General features: G+C 39.9%; 1 protein-coding gene across 1 annotated transcript in view; it reads left to right on the top strand.

Moving 5' to 3' along the window:
- xpo5 (exportin 5) overlaps nucleotides 1-17,068 on the top strand; it is a 39,695-nt gene extending 22,627 nt beyond the window's left edge. The window contains exons 15-33 of the mRNA XM_076285297.1: nucleotides 1,457-1,572; nucleotides 5,361-5,516; nucleotides 5,618-5,659; nucleotides 5,852-5,941; nucleotides 7,775-7,974; nucleotides 9,278-9,377; nucleotides 9,987-10,168; nucleotides 10,281-10,381; nucleotides 10,460-10,556; nucleotides 10,637-10,773; nucleotides 10,881-10,978; nucleotides 12,544-12,590; nucleotides 13,332-13,438; nucleotides 14,589-14,657; nucleotides 14,737-14,840; nucleotides 14,949-15,056; nucleotides 15,314-15,451; nucleotides 16,155-16,319; nucleotides 16,470-17,068. Of these exons, the coding sequence (XP_076141412.1) occupies nucleotides 1,457-1,572; nucleotides 5,361-5,516; nucleotides 5,618-5,659; nucleotides 5,852-5,941; nucleotides 7,775-7,974; nucleotides 9,278-9,377; nucleotides 9,987-10,168; nucleotides 10,281-10,381; nucleotides 10,460-10,556; nucleotides 10,637-10,773; nucleotides 10,881-10,978; nucleotides 12,544-12,590; nucleotides 13,332-13,438; nucleotides 14,589-14,657; nucleotides 14,737-14,840; nucleotides 14,949-15,056; nucleotides 15,314-15,451; nucleotides 16,155-16,319; nucleotides 16,470-16,625 (2,213 nt within the window). The 3' untranslated portion in view covers nucleotides 16,626-17,068. The remainder of the gene's footprint in view (nucleotides 1-1,456; nucleotides 1,573-5,360; nucleotides 5,517-5,617; nucleotides 5,660-5,851; nucleotides 5,942-7,774; nucleotides 7,975-9,277; nucleotides 9,378-9,986; nucleotides 10,169-10,280; nucleotides 10,382-10,459; nucleotides 10,557-10,636; nucleotides 10,774-10,880; nucleotides 10,979-12,543; nucleotides 12,591-13,331; nucleotides 13,439-14,588; nucleotides 14,658-14,736; nucleotides 14,841-14,948; nucleotides 15,057-15,313; nucleotides 15,452-16,154; nucleotides 16,320-16,469) is intronic.
- Nucleotides 17,069-18,661: the final 1,593 nt, after the last annotated feature.

The following is an 18,661-nucleotide window of genomic DNA, read 5'->3' as shown; positions in this document are numbered from 1 at the left end:
AGATAAGTAGAAACACTCTCACAAAAAAACAATGAACAGAAAATAAATTCCTTCAGGGTCTGAACAGCAGACCTTAGAAGTCTAAAAAATAATTTTGGTTCTCATTTTCAGAGCACCTAAACACCTTGTGGGAATATACAAAGATTTTTTAAAGATTTTTTTCTTTATTCTCCATGATCTTTTCTTTTTAAAAACACCAATTTGACTTGTCTTATGCAAATCTTTCTTTTTCACTTTCCACCCTGAACATGGGCAAAATGCACCATTGACATCAATATGTTTTGTATAGAGCCACAGGTGGCAGTGTGGTGACTCATCCTACTCCACTGTGACTTCGTTCGTGACACTCCTGTTAATAGGCTAAACTAGAAAGAGCCAAAATAACTCACACCAACCTTATTTGTGCCTTTTATTCACATTTGCTCAAAGATTTCATAAGTATAAGCCCTTTTCGCTCCCTACATTGATGTATTCCAAGTGTCTGCTTTGGGGGCGGGGACGTAGTAATTGAAACACCATGCCTGGGTAACGTAATCGCTCTCAGGGATGCCCTCTGTTCGCTGGTTGGTTCGGCTGCCCAACCTCCGAAGTAAACGAGGGAGAATCAACCTATTCCAGACGGAGTACTGTAGGGAAAAGAAATCGAGCGGAAGTACGTAGGCAGGCCAAGGCCAGGCTAGATTCCTGTAACTGTCCATGAAAACAGCATAGCGATTTGATAGCCTAATCCACTGGACGAAACCAAAATGGAAATCGCGACTTGTTGTAGGTCTAACAGGTAAATCGTCGCAAATAGCCTGTGGCAATGACGGCTTTAAACAAGATTTCACTCGTCTTGCTGGTGGGAACGCAGAATGTGGGCTGTTGCGCAAAGAAATTAATTTGGGAGATGATCTGCATCTCTGTTAACCGAAAGTTAGTTTTCCTAGCATCTCCATTGTTAACGTGAAATATGTGTCCATGCAAGGTAATGTCAAGCAGTGAACTGATAACCTTTGCAGGTAGCCAATGTTCAAGTCACCGGAGTCAGACAGAAGACGAGCCCTCTGTTAGCCTATGGTATTTCTGTCCCTCCCAAACTACATTAAAATAGTGTATTTAACACTCAGAATTTTAAAACTAGTTTTTTTATGCTAGCTGTTCATGTGGTGTTGTATTTGGTATCATCGTGATGTATTGTGATGTGTCATGTTGTGTTGTGAGCACACCAAGGCACTTTTCTATCAACTCTGTGGTTGAAATGGCAATAAACTTCAACTTGAAACTTGACTTGAAACAATGTCACACATTGACTGACACCAGTGCAACTATTCACTTGTACTATGTCCTGTTCAATATACATCAGTCAAGGGAATATTTATAATAATAATATATAGCATTTTCTCAAACATTCAGTCTAGTTGAGATTGAGATTCATTCTCATTTTATTTGTTTTTGTTTGTTTTTTGGTGCTCAGCCAAGATAGGGGAAGGGCTGTGCTCCATTCTCTCTCCTTCTGCAGTGCAATGGGATGCAATGACCTTCTTCACTGAGAGTGTGGTGGGTCAGCTTTTCAAAATTCTGGAGAAACAGGTAAGGGTACATCTGGCCAGGCTCAATTATCTCATAATCATCCTTGTGACTTGCCTGCCCCTGCACTAAGAATTCATGGCAGGAAAAGACTTATTCTCTTGTTTCACATCAATGTAATGTCTTCCTTATGACCACATTATACTATCAAAATGAATTTTAATGATGTCAGAGCGTATGGTTATGAATCTAACCTCAGTTCTCTGAAGAACACAAGACATTCACCAAAGGGAAGTCATACCTGAATGATGACATAGATCTGAACTTATCTCCAATCACTCATCTCAGAATTTTTTGTTGGCCTTACATAAGGACCTTCCCTCAATAAACGAGTCCTTGTGTAGACATCTGAAGTGACCAATGGCCAGGACTCGCGATGACTCGTCGAGGACTCAACTTTTTTTTGTAATATATCATAAGGCCATAATTGTAGTATGTCATTAGGCTATAATTTGCTATATGATTTTAATATCTAAATTATTTGTAATGCTAATTTTAGTGCAAGGGAATGTTAGGTTACTGCTTGTGTCATAGCCTACATCGCAAATCACGTCATGTTCACATGCAAAGTAAACTAACGTTAACTTAACGTAACACCAAAATGCCTGGAGACATGGCCGCCGCCATTTCAATGTAGTATTGCCAGGCAGTATTAGTTCTCATACATGACATTACCTAAGATTACACTCAGCCTAGGCTAAACATCACACACTGCTGCTGGATAGCTGATCATCGTGACTTGGTGAACAGTGTTTTCCCTGACTGACGCGAGAAGCAAGGTTCCATTCATTCATTTTCATTTGGGGCGTGCCCTGCCGTGCTTCTGTCTGTTAATTTGCAGCAGGCTATTATCGGATCGAAAGAAAAATAAACTAAAAGTTTTCCCGATCAAGATATAGCATACTTCTTAATTTTGGTGTCATAAAATATAGAAGCATAACATTAAATTGCCTAGTAGAGTGTCCATGTAGAGTGTCAATGTAGGCCTACGTGTCTGCGCAAGTGAAACTGACAAACTGAACTTCTCGTGGGTAGGCCAGAAACAACTATATTTAAAACCACGAATGAAGTGGATTACTGTTACTGTTCAAACGAGCGATTTGATAGCCTAATCCACTGCACGAAAAAAAAAGGAAATAGCAACTTGTTCTATTTCTAACAGATGAATTCGTAGCAGATAGTAGCCTATGGCAATGGCAGCTTAAAAAAAAACATTTATTTCACTCATCTCGCTGAAATGAACGTAGAATGTGGCCTGTTGCGCAAAGAAATTAATTAGGCAGATGATCTGCATTTCCGTTAACCCAAAGTTAGTTTTCATCTCTATTGTTGACGTGAAATATGTCTCCATAGTGTCAGTGAAGTGATAACATTATGCAGTTGCAGGTAGCCAGTGTTCACATCACGGGAGTCGGAAAGAAGCTACCAAGACGGGCCCTGCTCTATTTCTGTCCCTCCCAAACTGCGCTAAAGTTGTGTAGGCTATTTAACAGCCAGATGGTTTTTTTTTAAATGCCCGGGGGAGGCCCTTTTATGATCCACACTACCTCTTACAAAATAGGCCAGTCCAACGTCCATCTAGCTCTTGTGAAGTATGAACTTTTACAACACTGCCTACAGAGTACAATTGTCAGCAGACAGTAACAGCATAATGTGACTTAATGTGTGATTGGGATGTGGATTGCTCATTTATTATGAGTAGGCCTATAAGCTATGGTATGGCTATGGTATGGTATTCTCTCCGATATAATAAATACAACACATTGGGTTTGGCAAGAAATTTGGCAATACTACTTTCACACAAGTGATGGCACCCCTGCTTGGAGACAGAAGATTGTCCGTTTTGCTTTTAAGGTTTTTTATCTGCAATGGGAAAAAATGGAACGACATGTAGGATATGCTTACTTTAGTGCTGGACTTGGACTCGACTTGATCAATAGGGACTCGACTCGGACTCAACGTGGATCAATAGTGACTCGACTCGGACTTGACTCGGATGAGTAGTGGACTCGACTCGGACTTGAACACCGGGGACTCGAACCTGGACTCGGACTCAAGGCATAGTGACTTGACTACAACACTGGTACCATGTAAAGTTAAGAACAAAATTATTTATTATGCCACATGGCTAAAGGTTGTAAGACAATGTGGTAGAAACATAGCCTCGTGAGACCATCCTGATCTCACAAGCTTCAGATTGTCACTCGCAGATCAGTCTGGCATCTCTCCGATAGAGAAAATTTGGAGCAGTTTGCCAAACGAACGTCCAATCAGCGTTGGTTTTGAGGCGGGTTTAGGTGTGACACAACGAGAAGCTAGTGTTCAATCTAAACAACATGGCGACTTCCACGGATGAGATGAGCATAGCGATATTTATCCGAATATTAGAGTATTCGTGGGGAAGCTAGGATGCTAGGAGTCTCTGCAATGTAGCTGGGAGGAATGAAGGACACAGACATCCTTCACAGCCAATTCCAGTTAGTGTTTGGTAGCCCTGAATCTTAGTTAGCCTACTTAACGAGAAGGAATATGCTTTCTTCAGAAGTGTAGCCTACCATGAAAACTTGGTGGGGATTGTTGTTGATAAGGTTCATGTCACATACAAATGGTAAGTTTAAAAAACATTAACGTTAGCTACTTACCTAACTTGTTTGTTAAAAAATGTCATTAGAAGAACACTTTGTTGATCTGATTGGTTGATTGGCCCGTCTATCACCAACATAGGTGGTGATGCACATGGTTTATCCAATCAGCTAACCAATATTTTCGCCCCTTCCCAAACGTTCTCCAACGGAAAGTTCCCAGATGGATATGTGGAGCAAATGCGAAGCATGGAAACATGGAACCAAAAAAAGAAGCATTTTCATCTTCTTAAACATTTTAATGAAAAATGGCATGTCCAAAATGAATATATTATAAATAATCAATGGAAACATCTTTATTTACATTCACAGCTCTCAAAATGGTTCTTATAATACCTAGCCTCTCCATCTCTCCACAATGATTCTAGACCCCACCTTTTTAACAGCAATCCGGGTTTGTGGCAGGAACGATTATTTGCCATCACTCTGGCCTTGTGCTCACTTTTTTGACTGATTGACTCTGGACTTGGACTGGGCCACTCTAAAATGTTGATATTGTTTTCTGCTAACCATTTCTTGCCTTGTTTGGTTCATTGGATCATTGTGTGTTTTAATGGTCCAATGCCGCCTATTGGGGCAGGTCTCTCGGCAGACTGTCTGATCTTTTCCTCCAAAAATCTTAATGTAGCCCCTTGTTTTAGTGTTATCGTTTACTTTGAGAAGGTTACGTTATGAATAATTTTGTACATGCCATTTTTCATAAAAATATTAAAAAAGATGATTAAACCTTTAGCCATGTGGCAGTGTCATTTTCAGTCAGAACAAACATATTGGTCAAGAGAAAAGCAACATTAAATCAATATTTGCCAGGGGTGTGTACCTCGTCCACCACTGTAAGCTTTTGGGTGAGTTCAGTTATCGTTATTATTTAAAAAGGGCAAACACAATTGTGATGATGTGATAATAAACGTATTCACCTGACCACTACACCGAAATAAGAGAGGATTTTTTGCATGATTGTTGCTTACTGTTACTTTAAAGGAGCTTTATGGAGTTTTGGCATAGTTGCCAACGTTGTGCAGTGAAGGCCTTTCTTACATTTTTGTGTGAATGTCTCTCCTGAACCACAGAACTGCAAACCACAGAAGCTGCAAAAGTAAAAGATGTTGAGAGAATTATAATGATGCCTCCCTTCTTTCCTTCGTCCAGAGACTTCCTATTGAACAAGGCGTTGAGCTGCTACAGATGGTCCTGTCTTATGACACAAGAGACCCCCTCATTTTGTCCTGTGTCCTCACCAATGTTTCCTCACTCTTCCCATATGCCACACACAAGCCACAGCTTCTTCCTCAGGTGCTCTCTAAGGTATGTTCATTAAATCTGTGTCACCGTCAGCTTCATTAGTGTCTTCAGTTGTCAATTGTAGTTGTTGAAGGTAAACTAAGAGTTATGCTCTCATTTTGCAGCTGTTTGCCGCCATCACATTTGAAGTGGTGGAAGAAAACAAGGTCAGATGTACTTCCGTTTCATTGACTGACAGATGACTATGAAACCAAATGAACACACATGACGATGAAATGAAATACTTTTGATTTCCTCAGTGTGTGGCTGTAGTGAAGGTGTCAATAATGGCCAGAATGACAGAAAAAAGTAGTCAGTAATAAAATTGCTGAACCACTCTTGAACTTGTGTGTTTTTAGGCACCCCGCACACGAGCTGTGAAGAATGTTAGAAGACATGCCTGTTCTTCCATTGTCAAGATGTGTCGGGACTATCCACAGTTCATCCTGGTATTTGACAGCTGTTCCTTCTTTCTCCCCTCATATTTCACTCATTGTTTAAAATTCAAGCTAACAGGATGAACGTTTATATTTTTAAATGCTTTATTATATCTGTATTAGGGCTGGTTCATTCAAAAAATATCAATATGTATTATAGTCAGTTATGGTTGCAGGTTGACCAACAGGTCAGTTGGGTACTAGGGGTGGGCGATATGGACAAAATAAAATCTCGATATTTTTTGTGATTTTGATGATGACAATAATTAGTTGATATCCTTTAAAAAAATCTTTTTAAAAGTCTGGCTTTACTTTACAGCTCATTATTTATTAATAGCATCATTACAATAACTTAACATGTGACTTTGTAACCAAATCAACCAATGCATTGTCACTCTGACACAATTCTGCCCCCACTTGTGTATGTTGCAATGACATGGTCTAGCCAGCTACATTAGAGAAGATAGGCCTAACAGCTTCCCAAGAGAAAGTCTGAAGCTTCAAAAAATAAACTATCGCCTTTATTTTGAAACTTATGTTCACGGTTCTCATCCCATTTAAAGTGAAAGTGTGTGCAAGCGCAGGCCTGTCTGAAATGTCAGTTGGAATAGTGATGTGAGCCTACCAGGAAAGATGTCTAGGGATGTCACAGGTGGGATAGTTGAAACTTTGAGAATTAAGTATTCAAAACGTGTAGATTAGCGTAGCAGTGTAGCAACATGTTGTGACTTCAGCAATATTAGATCGCTAACCTTATGTTGCTGTTTTCGCATGTGAAAAAATAGACGTGGGCTATTGTGTTCAACTGTATAGGCTACAACGAGTTTCTGTGATGAAGAATACATGAAGTTTGATCAATTTAGGTGGGCAAAAAGTGAAACAAATTCAGACAACTTTAACACAGAACTTTATAAGTATAGTAAAGGCTAATGTGAATTAAAGATGAATTGCTCCTAAACTGACATGTGTCATTCCAAGACTAAAGCAATGCTGATTGGCATGATGTATTGTTTAAGAAACTTTCAGAATGGCCTCATCTGGAACACTGTTCTCACAACATGATTAGTTAAACTGCAAGTATCCTAGGCTGCAGGTTAAAACATTTCAAATCAACTTCATCAAATAAAATAGGGTAGACTAGGCTTGCATTTGTAATGTTGGCCTGAAAAAGTCTGTGTCTCAAGCAAGTTTATTTGTTGTCTGATTTGTTCCAACAAATATGCATGTATTATCATGCTTACTCTACTAGGCTATGCTAATAAATGTCCATAAGGCCTATGACATCTTCAAAAATGCCTGATAATTCAGGCTCAGAAATTGTTTTTGTTTTAAGGCGTGAAACATCATGTAAATTGCACACACCCAAATGATATTTGATGTGAAGAGTAGCCTTTATATGTTATTTGTATGATACTCTTTACTCCTTAAGAGAGCAAGGGAGGGGATAAAAAAGAACTACCACGTTACTTTCTGCCTGAGGATGCTTTAAATTCATGCAGCAGATAATCAGAGACCAACTGACACAAAGTAGCCTAAGTTAAACAAAGATAGAATTGCACAGAAGGGGAGAGGTAAGGCTAATGACAAACATTTGATGGCATATCTACCATTTCACTATGTATAAATGCTGTGGTGAATTGATTACCTTCTAGGTTATATAATCATTAACTGATTATTTAAAATGATCATTTACAAAATCAACAATCAAGACTGCAAGAGAGTTAGAGGGAGAGGTTGGATATAATGGCCTTCAAAAGAGGGAAGGAAAAGAAGAGTAGAGAGAAAGTGTTGTCTTCTGTAAGTGTAAGTTAGTGTGTGAGTATTTTTGTGTTTGTTTGTTTTTAGCCATGCTTTGACATGCTCTATACACATGTGAAGAAGCTGTTTGCCAATGATCTGTTGCTGACTCAGATGGAGAAATGTGCTCTGATGGAAGCACTGGTTCTGATCAGTAATCAATTTAAAGACTATAGTAAACAGGAGGCTTTTCTGGAGGAGCTCATGGCTCCGGTCAGAACTCATTGGCTCTCCAAGGAGATGACGAGGTTTGTGCACTTAAGGCTTTGTGTTATGTCTGTCAGTATGTGTAGTATGTGGATAAATATCTTTGTATTTGCATGACTTGCATTCCTACAATTTGAACTTAAAAACTGTCATTGATCTCAAATAATGATCGTAGGGGCAGACATGTATTATTTAGATATAAATGGAAGCATAAAGCTTTATTTATGGTTCTGCATCAACAATTCTGAACCAACACAGTAGCTACGCACAGCCTCTGTATTGCCATGTTCTCTACTCCAAACCCTACATCGTAGCCTGAAACATGTCAAGGCGACTGAGATTGCAACAACTATGATTGGTCAACTCGCCCCCATGTGTTGATGGACGTTTAAGCAATATAGCACGAGTGAGAGTGGGGTTGGTCATGGATATTCCCACGGGTGTTGTTCGGCCGTAGCCACGAGGCCGGAGGCCGAGTGGCGCAGGCAACAACAGCCGTGGGAATATCCATGACCAATCCCACGATCACGAGTGCTATATTGCTTTTATACAACAATTCTACCACAAACTAAATAATCTGAAAACACCCCATTATTGTTTAAAAAATGTAATTTCGACATCGTTCTTACGCATCAAAACACAGTTCCCTTTTCAATAGACAGTGTCTTGGTTGCTAGGTAACCAACATTCCAGATCCCTCATTACGGGTCTTTGTGGTTTACGTGTCTTCTTGAAAGAAATGTTGAAAGTCGGCAATGCTGAGAGCATCCTCGTTTATCTTACTTACATTGAGTTGACTGTGTGGCTTAATCCACAGATGTGGTGAAGCACTGTTTCGTTATGGTTTGCTAAGGAGTAACTTGAAATAGTGGAGGGATGGGATGAGAACATTGTGTCAAATCTTCGCATTGTATCGCGGAGTGATTTATTATTAGCTGTGCAAAGTCTGAGTTGAAATGTCCAGGGATATTCCAACTCATGGAACAAATGAAACCAATCAGAAACAAATAAATAGTTCCATAGAACCCAATTGTTGTATAATGTACTTCAGCTCCCTACTGTGAATAGTTTGCTTACATGCTAGTTTGCTGACTTGATTCCTTGCTGGCTTTGCAAATCACCACAGACATATTTTAGTTACAATAACGGGGTTATCCGATTGTACACTGTCAGATACCCTTGTGGTGAGCTACACAGACACAGGAGACGCAACTAAAAAAGACGTAGAGGCAATAGCGTAGCTACGTCATTGATTTGACAAGGAACCATAAAACAGCTTTATGTCTTACACATTGTTTGTGGTTTCTATCTGCACTTCCCTAACCAGTCTCATGAATGTTTCAGTGTTTTGTGGGACCCAGCTCTATTTCTGGCTCATGTCGGTGCTGATCAGGTCATCAGTGACCCCAGCACTGAGGATCAGTTTGGCATCAGTCGCTCACGGGTAAGCATACATTGATCATGGGAAAATCTTTTATTGGAAAGTATAGTGCATACAAGTTTGTATACAGTAGCATTATGTGAAGTGAAATTGTCTGTCTAATAAATGGCGTTACTATATGATCACAGGGCTTAGTAACTTTGTCTCAATTGCACTGGATAAAACAGACCAAAGACCTGGATGTGCAGGGGAAGGGCATATTTTGGTTAGCAATTAAATAGGCATACGTAAAAGTGAACTGTCAAGCTTTTTCTAAAAGTGGCAGTTGCCTGTAATTTCTTCTAGGCATGCAGAGATATCTCTTCAAGTTCTGAATTTTCCTTCCAGTATGTTTTTGTCTATGTCAGGAACTTGACGTCACACTAGTCTTTGTTCTAATAAAGAAGTGAAAAAGAAATGAGTGGTGTCCGTTGTTCAGCTGTAGTGTCACCAGTCATATAATATGCAGTACAGCTGCATTTGGGGGATTTTTTTTTTTTTTTTGTGCACATGGAGTATATACAACTTCTAATTGGCATTGTATGTGAAACTACTACTGATTATGAGGCCTAAATGACACCATTCATTCTTCTGTAAATTGATGTTTTTTACTCCTACCCCTTCCTGATCCAGATTAGTTTTTGTGTATATACGCTGATGGGTGTGGTAAAGCGTGCCCGCTGGCCATCTGATCCACAAGAAGCGCACTCAGGGGGGTTTGTGATGAGTCAAACAGCTAATGGAGACCCTATCTTCAGGAATCCTTGCGCCACTCAGGTCTTGGCCCTTTTGCCCAATCTCCTAGGCCTCATCAGGTTGGTGTACTCAGCTTCACTACAGATATTATTACCCTCAGCACTGTTCACTTTCAAGTTTGTATTTTGTTTGTATTTTAACTAAAGGCCTGCTTGCTCATGTCTGTTATAGGACCCATAACAGCTTGTTCTTACCAGAAAACATGGCTCGCCTCAGTGAGACTTTCATTAGAGCACATGAGGTCATGGATGTGGAAAAAAATTTAGTACTGGGTAAGAATATCACCCTTACAGCTAAGACTACACAATTCTTGTTCACTGTTCACTCCACTGAAGATGTCTCTTCTGCAGGCCTGCCGCAACCTGTGCTCGATGTCTATGACTCCCCTGCATACAAAACAGCTCTGGAGCGCATGCAAGGCTTCTTTTGTACCCTTTATGACAATTGGTAAGTTTCAGTGGCATGTGAAAACTCTTTCTTTTTCACCTGTGTCCCATTTCCTCTAATTTATATCATTGTTTTTGTAGTTTTCATGTGCTGGGGAGCCTGGGTCCCTCCCTTGTGCAGGACTTCTATACCATTGATGGGCTGACCCATCAGATCACCAACTCTGTTCTCAGCAATTTAGACAATGTTCCAGACCACAGACTTCGCCCTTTGCTAAATATCCTTTTGATGACTTTATCTGCTTCAGACGTAACAACATTGTTTGATAACGGTTTTCTGTACTATTGCTGTATTATGGTTCTTTTCCTTATTGTTACTTTTCACGGGTGTTCATGAAGCAGCTGGTCCTTTCCTGTCCTCAAGATTATTATGAGAGCCTACTCTGCCCCCTGCTAGGACCTCTATTTGTGTACATGCTGCAGGTGAAAAGTTGTTTCCTGCTAAACTTTCATTTCCAAGTCTTTTAGTTTACTCCAGGGTCATTCCCTGTCAAATCGGACAGAATCTGGTAAAATACTTGCTGCATGGTCTCAGATTTTGCTCTAAGTTTGTCTGAATTATATTTAGGTCCGAAAACTAACACCTGTAAAATATTTTTGTTTAATTTCAGCGTTTTCATATTTTATTTCACCCTTGGGTTTTTTAGTTATTACACTCTCAAAAATGCCTTATCTTGGAAGCCATATTTCTGCATTAATATCTTAAAGTTGCATTCCAAGCCTGACCAAACTTTGTTGGATAGAAGACAAACATATTGTCTTGTATGGGATAAAATGGTATATGGGATAATTAGTAAGAGCATGACAGTCTATGTTGAAATAGAATGCTTGATGATTTAGTGTACAAAGTGCCAATGCCGTATGTATTATATTAATCTGTGGTACAACACTGGCTCTGTGTACACTAAATGTCTATACAATGATAATGATGCAATAGATGTTAATGTTCCTATTAGCTACAGCACATACTATTTTAATCCTTTTAAAATTAAAATGACCTTCCCTTGTTTTTATCCTTGATATATTCATGGTTATTTTTTGTGGGGACCTCATATATTGGCACAGGATACTGTTAATTACTACACGCCCTGTCGGGACTTATTTTCCCAATAATGTCCGGCGTTCTATACATTATCCCTTACTTAAATGATACCACATGGATACAAAAAACAGTTTGTAATACCTTCAATGTCACTCTTTTTGCACTTTTTTCAAATCATGGACCTTATAGAAAATCAATAAGCATGCCATACAGTTTGTAGTTAAGTGGTCATACTGAGAACATTGTTGTCTCATAACATGCCAAGTTTGGTCTGGATGTGAAAAATACATGGATTCCCACATAATGTGTTTTTCAGGTTGTAAATCAGGCTGAAATTTCAACGGAATTATTTTACAGGGCTTGGTTTTTTGGACCCATTAATGATGTAGACAAGGTTTAAAGAAAATCTGAGACAGCACAGTAACAACCTTATCTGATTTGACACGGAATGACCCTCCAGTGATATAGCTAAACTGACTATAACTAAACACACTCACTGTAATGAGTAAACAGAAATTGTATATTTTTAAGATGAAGATGACGTCTACACAGCTGGGGCAGTGCAGTATTTAATATGTCTTGAGTTAACAAATCTGTCCACAATGAAGATAAATGTTCAGGAAAAATGCAATATCACACCATAATAGTAAGTTACAGAAGCAGAGGAACGTGTAGAAATTGTTCACAAGCATACACACCCATTCTAATTAATACTCTAGCTGCATATCAGAATGCTGCATAACACAACTGAATTGATATGCAGCATGAACTTTATAATTAGGAATATATTCGGACTGCATGACAACTACTGCAACCTAGTAGTGTTCTGTGGTTGCATAAACAACCACACTGGCAGGAAATGAAATGATGTACAGCTTTACTGTTTAACGTATGTTTGAATGAGACTTGATTGGCAAATATTTTGGAATTGTTACTCTTGTTACAGAGACTTACCTTGAGATGGCAGATCATCAACCAACGGAGTAGTCTGGGGTAAGAGTTCTAAGGTGGAGATGCTATGTCCATGGCCTTCACTTGCCACATTAGCTCACATTTCCTGAAGTCCCATTTGGTTTGGGGGTGGGGGCGGGTGGTATGGTGTATGTGTGTTGGGGGGGGGGGGGTATACCGTGTATGTGTGGGTGTGTGTGTGGGGGGGGAGGGTATACCGTTTGTGGGTGTAGCATGGTTCCTGAGAAAGTCCCTACTAGTCGATTGCATGGAGAAAATGCAGTCGCGTGAAGTCTGTGTCCAAAAGTAATGGCCGAGCAAGTCACTGATCATAATCGCATGACTACATAGAAAAGTTCCCTACAGAGATAGACCTGTGGCAATATAGCATAACATAAGGAACAGAAGACTATTGAGTAGAGGGACTTTCTCTGTGAGCAATGGCACAGACTAGAAGAAGACAAAGGTAGGTCACTTGTTTTATACAGTTTCTATAATTACGGAGCGTGTCATTTTTTTATATTATTTATTTCTTTTATTTTTATTTTACCTGTATTTTGTGTGACCATATACAATGACCATTTCCAGTCTGAAATGCCTATTTGCTTGTATTGTAAATAGGTACCGGGCACTCAACTTGCATAGGTTAATGTCACCCTTTGCTATGCTGGTGAACATATTATTTTTTCCTTTAAGGTCTTTAAAAGGTCTTCAGTTGAATTTGTACACCAAAAAAGCAAGTGGATATCCTGCTTAAATAACCATTTCCTTGTGTGTTCCCAGTGGCGCAGAAGAGGAGAGTCTGATTTTGGAGGAGACACAGGTAACTCAAGAGATGTTGGAGGAACAGCTGGTGCGTATTGTGACCAGGGAGCTCCTAGATCTACTCAGTAAGTCACTTTAGCTTTTCAATTTAAACAGTTTAACTAACATACATACTGAAGCTCACTACTGACATTAATGACATTAGTCAGATTTTTTTATCCTATAGCGACTTGACAGTCCTAAATAGGTGTGTGATACTTCAGACGACTTAAGGAAAAATAACACATTATTACTACATTTTGTCATATTAGACTTTGCGTGTGAGAGAGAATGAAGTGAGAGAGAACGTCTAATAATTGCGCAGACGCATGGCTTCAGCAGTTGGCTGATACCAATATTGTGCTGCTTCTGAAAAAAAAATCACTTCAAGGTCAGCAAACATTTTCTGTATGTAGTCAAATCAAATTACATTTATTCATTTAGCAGATTTACTAATGTAAGGCAGTATCAGTATTGTTCCAATCAGACATTATGTGTACATGTGTATTAACTATAGAGCGGAGAAATGAGATTTGATAATGTGACACGTGTGCAGAGGACCTAATTCTAATACCAGGTGTGTACGTCGGTGCTTAGAGGTGTCAACTCGCTATTGGATAGGAAAATTCCAGTGTTAAGATCTGGGGCCTCATGTACAAAGACTTGGGTGGAATTCATACTAAAACATTGTGTACGTGCAAATCTGGAAACTAGTGTAGGCACAAAAAAATTCTGATATATGAAACTGTGTACGCAGCATTCCACCATCTTTTCTCCCTCAATCACACTCATTTTAATATGCTAACTAGAAGGCCACTCAAGAGTGCAGACCTCCGCGAAGACAAAATGGCCTATCCCGCAATATTAATAAGAATGAAAACTCCTTTGTGGATCCATCCATACTCGAACCTGCTCCAAACTGTAACAATTGAAATCAAATGAAAAAAAAAGAAGTGGTCTTATCCAACGAAATGGCGAGAATCTTACGTCTTTTATCATCTGTAATTAATTACAAAAACACAGTAGTGGCAGTGACTGATTGGAAATTAAACCCTGTGAGAAATGCATTTACACATTAATTTGCTCTTACAGTACATATCATTACACCCGACCGTGAGCGTGAAAGATGACGTGCGCAACATTATTGTGCGTATGCAAACTTTGTACAGGAGGCCCCAGGTACACAAGCTGACATTTACCAGTGTTAATGTTTTTTGCCCTTTTTCCCTCTATCAGTTGTTTCATGTATATCAAGGAAAGCACCTGAGCCTATAGGGAGCAAAGAGGAGACGGCAGACATAAATGGTAAACATTCATATGGTAATGTGGTTTCATGTATGGAAATGTATTGAGTCTGAGTTTAATGATGGGCTTCTTTTGGCAGGAGAAGAGATGATGGCAACAGACTCCTCTCAGGGTGTCCAGCTAAGTTCTGCTAACTCTGCAGATGAACTTACTGATCTTGGGAAGTGCTTGCTTAAACATGAGGTGACCAATTAAAACAGGGGAACTTGGTGGGGTGGGTGTTCCCATGTATGTACAGTATAATCTAGTCCTGAAGAATCCTGCCTGAACCCCTTTTTATCTTTAACACAGGAAATATACATGAATCTTCTGACCATTGCCTTCACGTCTCTGTCTTGGAAAGACACAAGCATCTGCCACCGCACTGCCTCTTTGGTTTGCTGGACTCTCCTCAGACAGGTTTGGGATTCATTGAGGATAAGCCTGGACTATCTTTCCTGTTCCTTTCACTTCTCTGTTCTAAGCATAATATAAATACAAAATGCATCACACGTCTTTTCCTAAGGAATAATGTTCTTTCCATAGTAGTTGAATTTCCATCCAATTCATCTGAATATTTTAAGCTGATTTTTTGAAAATTAAATAACAGTAAATACGAGCCTGTACATTTGCACCAGCTGTGTTGTGCAAATCTGAGTGCCAAACCTTGTGTTTAGGTGGTGGGGAGGGACCTCTTACCAGAGGCAGTGACATGGCTGTATGTCAGTGTGCTGAAAGGACTACAGATTCACGGACAACATGAGGGCTCTAATGCCACCCTTACACAGCTTGCACTACTTATGTATGAGAACCTGGTAAGTCCTACAGCACACCAGAACTGAGTACTGTGAATATTTGGTGTATTTTAGAAGCACTAGCTTTTGGTGCTTTCCCTCTGCAGGTACTGATTTGGACAATTTTTTGTCATTCTTATTCAACTATTCCGATTGAAAAATGTGTGCCGTCTGTTTACATGGGTTACGTTCTATTCCGATCAGGTATTCTCAAGCGCTTTAGAATCTTTGATTGGAATAGCCGTTGTTGCCTACTTTTCCTTGAGAAGCAGTCAATCCAAATGACCGTATACATGGGTGTTCATTCGGAATAGGAGCGGACTACGCCACCTCTTTCATTCCGATTAAAATTCTGATCGGATCAGGAATTTACATTCCAATTGAGATGTTTATATGACAATTTTTATGCCATTATTCCGTTTCTTATCGTAATAGAAGTGCCCATGTAAACGTGGCTATTGTGACTCCATTATGCTGTGTTGTACTTTCCAACTGTGCTGCAGGAACTGGGGCATGGTACCAAAACACTGTCCGAGTTATTACAATATTGGGAATTATAACATTATTTGGTTCTGAAACCAACTTTCTGTTACATTATTGGGACTTATTATATTATTGTAAAATGTTTACATTATTGGGTTGTGGTGATAGTTAGTGGTATGGTAGTGAATACTGTCAATTAGTTGGATAATTTCTACATACGAATGATCATTTTGTACTTCAGAGACCACGCTATTTGGAGCTGCGGGCAGTCATGACTCAGATCCCCAACATCCAGCTGGAGGCTTTGGACCAGTTTGACCAGAGGATTCTGAACCCTGCTGCTAATAAGGTTACTGAAAAGAAGAGGAAAGAACAGTTCAAGAAGCTTATCGCTGGTTCTATTGGGGTAAGGTTAATCTTATAAAATAAAATGAAATATGGAAAAGGAGAGTACACTGATATTTTTTAAACTAGGTTTACATTCATGAATATGGTAATATGGCAGTAATTATGTTAAATGTTTATATTAAATGAGCTCTGTCTCTCCATCCACCAGAAACCTCTGGGCCAGCAGTTTAAAAAGGAGGTGCACATTCGGAACCTTCCATCTCTCTTCAAAGTGGGAAAGGCTGACCCAAAAAGAGACCTGCTAGAGAGTAATGAGACCACAGGCCTGACTGCACTCTTTTGCCCTCAGCCAGATGGTATCTGAGGATCCAGATGTCATTTTTGCAGATATCATATAGCCAAACTGTCACAAGACTCTTCATCCAGTCCTCACTGGTCAATGGTCTTTGGAAGGCATAGTCTCACAAAGTAGTAGATTCATTGACCAATGACCTATTCACCATTAACAAAACATTTTGCAGCTCAAAGTCCCAAAAGGTTGAGCTGAAGATGTGGCTGGAGTAAAGTCCAAATGGTCTTCACTAGGAAACCTTTTAGTTCTCGAAGATCCTACATGAAATTCACCATTGTCCGATGCGTCTTGAAAGGTTGAAAAAATATTCTGCACTACATTCCTTGTTTTCCTTTAACATATCACTGATCTTGCCATATTTCCTCTTTATTACATTCATGAAGATTGCAAAGATTGTTGATGTACAGTAAAAACTGTTTATATTTTGTTTTTAATAAATGTAGAGTTTATGGTCATTTTGATTATATGTGTCAACTTTGGAAGAATTATAATCTTTTTGTCAAAATGTTTCAAGAAACAAGTGAAGGTGCGCTCACAAGACCACTCACTCATTGGTGCTCCATCTCCAGCCCTATTACATACTGTGTGAGGCCTCAGTCCACTTCACTTTTCCTGGCTTCTGCGATCCCTTAATATTCAATATTCTGCAATATTCCTTAACATTGGTGTTGCACATTGTGGCTCAGTGACTTGGGAAAAGGTTTCTCAACTGCACTGAGTGTTGTGGGCTTATTTGTTGAATCATCGATATAGGGGCAGCCGTGGCCTACTGGTTAGCGATTCGGACTTGTAACCGGAGGGTTGCCGGTTCGAACCCCGACCAGTAGGCACTGCTGAAGTGCCCTTGAGCAAGGCACCTAACACCTCACAGCTCCCCGAGCGCCGCTGTTGTTGCAGGCAGCTCACTGCGCCGGGATTAGTGTGTGCTTCACCTCACTGTGTGTTCACTGTGTGCTGAGTGTGTTTCACGGATTGGGATAAATGCAGAGACCAAATTTCCCTCACAGGATCAAAAAGAGTATATACTTAGGCCTACTTATACCTGATCCATGATATTTTTTTCCCCTGATCAATGATCCGTTTTCGATATTTTAAAAGGTTTGTAGGCCAAAACATGATTCACGTCTCTTTGACAGAGTGGGCTGAATCTCCCACAACTCCCCTCGTAAGCTTGCAGGTCACCCACGGTTATGAGTCATAAACCAAATATTTTAACGATATTCGGGTCATTTGCGGGCGGGTCAGTTAAAATTAATTAAATATATATTTTCTACAAATAGGCCTACTTAAAATATCACGAGAAGGCTAGCATCAATACAGTAAAGCATCAATACAGTAAGTCAACAGTAAAGAAGCTGAAGACGCGAGTTAAAATAATAAAGACACCCCTTCAGGAAAAATAGGCTATGGGAAATATTGGGAAAGTTTCGGGAATAAGTTTGTTTTACAGAAATGGACTACTGCATGCAGGCTATAAGCAAAAGCACACATTTTGTAAATAAGCGGGTCGGATCGCGGGTCGGGTATAATTTTGTCCTAATTAATATTTGCGGTCCGAGTTGCGGTCGGGTTGATTAAAATATCGGGCGACCGCGGGCCGCTTGTGACCAAACCCGCGCAACACTGGTTTGTAGCCCCGTGTGTGTGTAGGCTATGTGTGCTTATGACATTTGCTGGCCGTTTTAACCATGTAAACGTCATTTTTTGACCAGTTTTATTTGATTCACGTAGGGGGGAGGGCCTAGGAGAATTCTTTTGAGCCGGGGGGAGGCCCCTGGAAAAAAAAATTGACCAGGGGGGAGGGCCAGGCAGAACATTTTTAACCTGATCGTCTGGCGACCGGCCCTCCCAGTCCCCCCCCCCCCCGCTAAATATTGTACAGTCCCTAACAAGGGGGTTGCGTCGATTGTTGGATTCTTCTTTTCTCTAGTTCAAATGGTCAAAGCAATGTTACCTCAGGATAGAATTTATGTTGGGCCTAACTCTTTTATTGTGATGACTTGAGCTCAAGACATGACTTGCATTAAATTAAGAGGAACGTTTTTGAC

This window comes from Alosa pseudoharengus, unplaced genomic scaffold, assembly GCF_046254945.1.
Source record: "Alosa pseudoharengus isolate Yale_2024_CS ecotype anadromous, Long Island Sound unplaced genomic scaffold, YU_APseudo_1.1 YU_APseudo_1.1_scf_15, whole genome shotgun sequence".
NCBI classification, from domain to species: Eukaryota; Metazoa; Chordata; class Actinopteri; order Clupeiformes; family Clupeidae; genus Alosa; species Alosa pseudoharengus.
The sequence above is the reverse complement of the archived record's forward strand: the minus strand, read 5'-3'. Positions and strand labels throughout refer to the sequence as shown.